The 6,123-nt window shown below is 56.0% G+C and overlaps 1 protein-coding gene across 1 annotated transcript; it reads left to right on the plus strand.

The window, feature by feature from the left end:
- Positions 1 to 3,108: 3,108 nt before the first annotated feature.
- CDKN2D (cyclin dependent kinase inhibitor 2D) lies at positions 3,109 to 5,735 on the plus strand. The gene is made up of 3 exons (XM_007995233.3): positions 3,109 to 3,220; positions 3,499 to 3,654; positions 4,781 to 5,735. The coding sequence occupies exons 2-3, from the start codon at positions 3,514 to 3,516 to the stop codon at positions 5,138 to 5,140; spliced, it is 501 nt and encodes a 166-aa protein (XP_007993424.1). The 5' UTR covers positions 3,109 to 3,220; positions 3,499 to 3,513; the 3' UTR covers positions 5,141 to 5,735.
- Positions 5,736 to 6,123: the final 388 nt, after the last annotated feature.

Consider the following 6,123-nt stretch of genomic DNA (forward strand, 5'->3'; position numbering starts at 1 on the left):
TCTATGTGCTTTTTGAATGGGGACATTACTGAAGTGCTGCAATGGGAGTGGGCAACACGTGTCCATTCCTCAGTCCCGGGTCATCTCCCTGGTCCTCTGCTGTTGATTTGCTTCCCACCTTCAGTCTGTTCCCCCAAAAGCCGCTAGAGGGCGCATGTTAGCATCGCTTCCCTTCCTTCCTTCCTTCCTTCCTTCCTTCCTTCCTTCCTTCCTTCCTTCCTTCCTTCCTTCCTTCCTTCCTTCCTTCCTTCCTTCCTTCCTTCCTTCCTTCCTTCCTTCCTTCCTTCCTTCCTTTCCTCCCTCCCTCCCTCCCTCCCTCCCTCCTTCCTTCCTTCCTTCCTCTTTCTTTCTCTTTCTTCCTTCCTTCCTTCCTTTCTTTCTTCCTTTCTTCCTTTCTTTCCTTCTTTCTTTCCTTCTTGATAGTCTCACTGTAGTCCAAGCTGGAGTGCAGTGTCCTGATCTCGGCTCACTGCAACCTCTGCCTCCCAGGTTCAGGCAATTCTCCTGCCTCAGCCTCCGGAGTAGCTGGGATTATAGTCGCCCACCACCACGCCCGGCTAATTTTTTTTTTTTTTTGAGATGGAGTCTCGCTCTGTCACCCAGGCTGGAGGAGTGTGGTGCCATCTCGGCTCACCACGACCTCCGCCTCCCGGGTTCAAGCGATGCTCTTGCCTCAGCCTTCCGAGTAGCTGGGATTACAGGCGCCCAATACCGTGCCCAGCTAATTTTTGTATTTTTATTAGAGACGGGGTTTCACCATGTTGACCAGGCTGGTTTCGAACTCCTGACCTCATGATCTGCCCTCCTCGGCCTCCCAAAGTGCTGGGATTACAGGCATGAGCCACTGTGCCCAGCTTTTTTTATTTTTTATTTTTATTTTTATTTTTTTTTGAGACGAAGTCTCGCTCTGTCGCTCAGGCTGGAGTACAGTGGTGTGATCTCGGCTCACTGCAACCTCCACCTCCCAGGTTCAAGTGATTCTCCTGTCTCAGCTTCCTTAGTAGCTGGGATTACAGGCGCGTACTACCATGCCCCGCTAATTTTTGTATTTTTAGTAGAGACGGGGTTTCATCATGTTGGTCAGGCTGGTCTCAAACTCCTGACCTCATGATCCGCCCTCCTTGGCCTCCCAAAGTGTTGGGATTACAGGTGTGAGCCACTGCGCCAGGCCAATTTTAGTATTTTTAAATACAGACGGGATTTCACCATGTTGGCCATGCTGGTCTTGAACTCCTGACCTCAGGTGATCCACCTGCCTCAGCCTCCCAAAGTGTTGGGATTACAGGCGTGAGCCACTGCGCTCGGCATTCCCATCTTATTAAAGTCATGGCCTGGTCGGGCGTGGGCAACAGAGAGAGACTCTGTCTCAGAAAAAAAAAAAAAAAAAAAAAAAGGCCAGGCGCCGTGGCTCATGCCTGTAATCCCAGCACTTTGGGAGGCCGAGGCGGGCGGATCACAAGGTCAGGAGATTGAAACCATCCTGGCTAACACAGTGAAACCCCGTCTCTACTAAAAATACAAAAAAATTAGCCGGGCGTGACAGTGTGCGCCTGTAGTCCCAGCTACTCGGGAGGCTGAGGCAGGAGAATGTCGTGAACCCGGGAGGCGGAGCTTGCGGTGAGACAAGATTGCGCCACTGCACTCCAGCCTGGGCGACAGAGCGAGACTCTGTCTCAAAAAAAAAAAAAAAAAAAAAAGCCACGGCTTGATCTGCACAATTGTCACCCCGATCCCCCACCTACCTGCTGTCCCCTTCTCTGTACCACACCAGGCACACTCCCATCTCTGGGCCTTAGCATCTGTTGTGCCTCCCAGCTGGTGCGCTTTTCCCCATATAACCACAAGTCTCCCTCCCTCACCTTTAAGTCTCAAATCAAATGTCACCTCCTCAGGGAGGCCCTCACTGCCTTTCTGTTTCAACGGCTAGGCTCATCGGGTCAGTCGCCTCTACCATTCTAAAAAGATTTAACTATTGGCGGGGCGCTGGAGCTCACGCCTGTAATCCCAACAGTTTTGTAGGCCAAGGCAGAAGGATCCGTTGAGCCCAGGAATTCGGGACCAGCCTGGGCAACATAGCAAGAACCCCAAAATAAAAAAAAGAAGTGTATTTAAAAGCAAAACACAAACAACAAACAAACAAAAAACACTAGCCTGGGCAACATGGTGAAAACCCGTCTCTACTAAAAATACAAATTAGCCAGTAGTCCCTGTAGTCCCAGCTACTCGGGAGGCTGAGGCGGGAGGATCACTTGAGCCGGGGAAGTCGAGGCTGCAGTGAGCTGTGATCGCACCACTGCACTCCGGCCTGGGTGACAGGAGTGAGACCCTGACTCAAAAATAAATACATAAATAAATAAAAATTAACTATCGTCTCTGGCCCCAGACCATAGGTGTCCCTGCAGCAGGGGCCTCCTGGCGTGCTCTCCACTCGGGAACCTCTAGGAGGTACTAAGTAAATCTTTGAGCGAAGACCTGAGTCCCTGTCTGGCTGCGACTATGTCCTCCCAGGCCTTCCCACGTGGCAGTTGCAGGCTCCTTTCCTCCTGGCTCAGTCTGAGCCAGTCAGGGTGATCCCTTCCTCATCCACCCCGTCTCCCCGTTTCCCTTTATCACGGTGCTTGACACTATCTAATATTATTTAGTTGCTTGAATGTGCGCGTCCAGCTCCCAGGACGCCCCCTGCACACAGTGAATGAATGAATGAATGAATGAAAGCGCCCAGCGCGTAGTAAGGGCCAATGAATATCTATTAGTAGTGGGACCTCGGATTGGGTGGCCCCAGCCCTGCCTCCCTTCCCCCAGGAGGCGCCGAGGTCCCAGAGCAGCCCGCGCTACCCTGCCCCTGACCTTTCTCCCTGGGTCAGTTAAAGCGGCCGTCTTTCCCGCCTGCCGGGTTCATTTGAAAACCGAAAACCCCGCCATTGCCGGCGGTCCATCGGTTGCTGAGCTCTGACCAATCAGGAACGACGCATTTCACGCCGAGCTCGAAATTTCCCCGGCGACGCGCAGCCATTGGTTATGCAGGCCCTGCAGGAGGAACGCCGTAAGGTCGCGCGCCGGGCAACGCGGATCCGCTACACAGTAGCGAGTTTGTAAGAAAACAAATCCGCGGCGTTCGGGGCGTGGCCGGGAGCACGTTGGCTCCGCCCCCTGGCTGCTGCCTCGGCTGCGGCGGCGGCGCAGGCTCAGAGCAGACCCCGCCCGGCGAGGAGGAGGGAGGGTGAGTTAGGGGGAGACCCGGCCCCCAAGGGGCGGGCGCCGGGCAGGGCCCCGCGGGCGGCCGAGGGTTGGGCCCAGCTCCCAGCCCCTCGCCTGCCTCCGGCTGACAGGGGGAGGAGCCCGCTGGGAGGGCCGGGGTCTTAGGCTGGGGAGCCGGGCCGGGAGTGCAGCGCAGCCGGGCGCACCGCGGCCGCGTCCCGGGAGGGCTGCTCGGGCCAGCGCCCGCCGGTTGCTCCGTGCTGACAGCGCCGGGTTGGGGCGGGGCGGGGGTCTTCGCAGGCCGTCAGTGTCGACATGCTGCTGGAGGAGGTCCGCTCCGGCGACCGGCTGAGTGGGGCCGCGGCCCGGGGCGACGTGCAGGAGGTGCGCCGCCTTCTGCACCGCGAGCTGGTGCATCCCGACGCCCTCAACCGCTTCGGCAAGACGGCGCTGCAGGTGAGGCCGGGCCGGCCCAGGTCGGGGGCGGGGTGGCTCGGCGGGGTGAGGATCGAGACCCCAGAGCCCCTCTCCTCTGGTCTCCTGGCCCTGGTGGTGACCCACTGGAAACCGGTCCTTCTTCTCTAGGCTTTCATTGTTCCCCCACGGTCCCCTTGCGAAGGTGGGTGGTGGGTGAGGCTAGGTTGTGGGGGGAGGGGAGAGCTTTTTAGCATCTTCTCTGGGAGGATTCCTGGTTCTCTGAGTGCGGAAGATTCACTTTCCCTGGGGAGGTTCTTATTCTGTGGGTGCGGGTTCAGCTCCTTTGGATACCGTTTCCATGGGGACGGCTCACGTTTCTTGGGGCTTCTATGGGGAGATCCGATCTCTGGAAGGAGAGGTCCTGTCTCCAGGGGTTCCTCATTTTGTAGGGGGCTCTCTGAGACATATCTGGTTACTTGGGGGTGGGGTCTTCATTTCTAAAGATTATGCGGATCCTAGCTATAGTGTGGGGGCTCCAGTGGAGGAACAGTGTCAGATCGCAAGACATCCCTATATTCCCTGGGAGAGTTTACAGAGCAGTCTCTTTTCTCTTCTCTTATTATTGCTTTTGGAATCCCGCTTCTTGAAGGGAGCTCTCAGGTACTCTGAGGTGACATCACCATTATACAGGAGGAGGCTAATTCCTGGAGAAGGGGGTGGGGTTCGCTTTCCTTTGACATCTCTTTTCCCTTATGAGGACTATCAATTCTTTGGGGGTAGTTCTCCATCTCTGGGGGCCCATTTCCTGGAGGGGATTTTATATTTCCTAGTGATTGCCCATATCTGGGGGCGTCTTTGGTCCCTTGCGGGAGAGTCTTAGGTTCCTTGAAAGTTTCCATGGGGGCTGTTCTCTGGGTTGGGGGGTCTCATTCTTAAGGGAGTGACCAGCTTTTGGGGGGGTCCCTATTCCCAGGAGAACTTTTTCTCTGCATCTCAAACAGTCCCCTGGGGACTTATGCAGCTTCTCCATTCACTAGAGGACCCCTCCTCTGGCATTTCCTGTTCCTGGAAGATGCCTCTTTCTGGATGACCCTTCTCTCTCCAGTAACCCCTTTTTTGGAACCCCCTCCCTTGCGGACCTCCTGATCCTCTGTCCCTCACACAGGTCATGATGTTTGGCAGCACCGCCATTGCCCTGGAGTTGCTGAAGCAAGGTGCCAGCCCCAATGTCCAGGACACCTCCGGCACCAGTCCAGTCCATGACGCAGCCCGCACTGGATTCCTGGACACCCTGAAGGTCCTAGTGGAGCACGGGGCTGATGTCAACGCGCCTGATGGCACCGGGGCACTTCCCATCCATCTGGCGGTGCAAGAGGGTCACACTGCTGTGGTCAGCTTTCTGGCGGCTGAATCTGATCTCCATCGCAGGGACGCCAGGGGTCTCACACCCCTGGAACTGGCACTGCAGAGAGGGGCTCAGGACCTCGTGGACATCCTGCAGGGGCACATGGTGGCCCCACTGTGATCTGGGGTCACTCTATCCAGGAAGAGAACCCCGTAGGGTTATGTATCAGAAGAGAGGGGAAGAAACACTTTCTCTTCTTGTTTCTCCTGCCCGCTGCCGCAGTAGGGGAGGAGCACCAGTTTGTGGCTTATAGGTGTTGGTTTTCGGGGTGTGTGGGTATTTGGGGGACGTTTCTCATTTGTTTTTCTCACTCCTTTTGGTGTGTTGGACAGAGAAGGGCTCCTGCAGGCCACAGCCACCTAAACGGTTCAGTTTTTTCTGCGCCTCAGGTTGCGGGGGCCTCAGACAAGACCCAAGGGCAGAGCGTTTAAGAGTGAAGTCATCACCTCCAGGGAGCCTAGAACCTGGTGACCTTGGCTGGCTGTGCTCAGAGACCTGAAGTGTGCACGTTGCTTCGGGCATAGGGGGTGGGGGGAGAGTCCCAAATCAGTAAGAAGGTAGAATGAGTTATTCACATTCTGTTGGAAGTTTGTTTTCCAGTCTCTTGTACAGCGTTTTAAAAGAAATGGATTCTATTTATTATGCTTTATTGGAAAAAAATGTTGTAATAATTTAATGTTTTTGCCCATTAAATTAAGACTTGTGCATGATCACAGCGCGGGTGGCTTCAGATTTTTGAGTCTGGGATGGAGAGTTACACATCCCGGATGTTGATGGGGATGAGGACGGGGGTCGGGGATCGTGGATGCGGTGGGTGAGGGGAGAGAATAGTAATTCCCAGGGCTCCAGGGTGAGTGAGCTGGGTGGGGCAGCGGTTTTCGCTGTCGGAACGGAAGGGAAGCAGGAAACCGCGAGTGGAGAAAGGGCCCCCAGATGTCAGCTGGGTGCCCGGAGCACCAGGGGTGGGGCGGGTGGGCGGTGGCCGCGGCCTTCCCCGCAGGGGCGTAGCGGTGGGCGGTGACTGTGGTCAAGAGGCGAAGGGGATCCCGGAAAAGCCAGGGGCGGGGTTAGGCGCGGTCCGCCTCTTGAAAGTGGATGCGGGC

The sequence above is a fragment of the Chlorocebus sabaeus genome, chromosome 6 (genome assembly GCF_047675955.1).
Source record: "Chlorocebus sabaeus isolate Y175 chromosome 6, mChlSab1.0.hap1, whole genome shotgun sequence".
Classification (NCBI taxonomy): Eukaryota; Metazoa; Chordata; class Mammalia; order Primates; family Cercopithecidae; genus Chlorocebus; species Chlorocebus sabaeus.

Coding starts and splice junctions, on each gene's coding strand:
- CDKN2D (XM_007995233.3), top strand. CDS start 3,514: ATGCTGCTGGAGGAGGTCCGCTCCGGCGACCGGCTGAGTGGGGCCGCG. Junction 3,655..4,780: donor TCGGCAAGACGGCGCTGCAG/GTGAGGCCGGGC, acceptor TCCCTCACACAG/GTCATGATGTTTGGCAGCAC.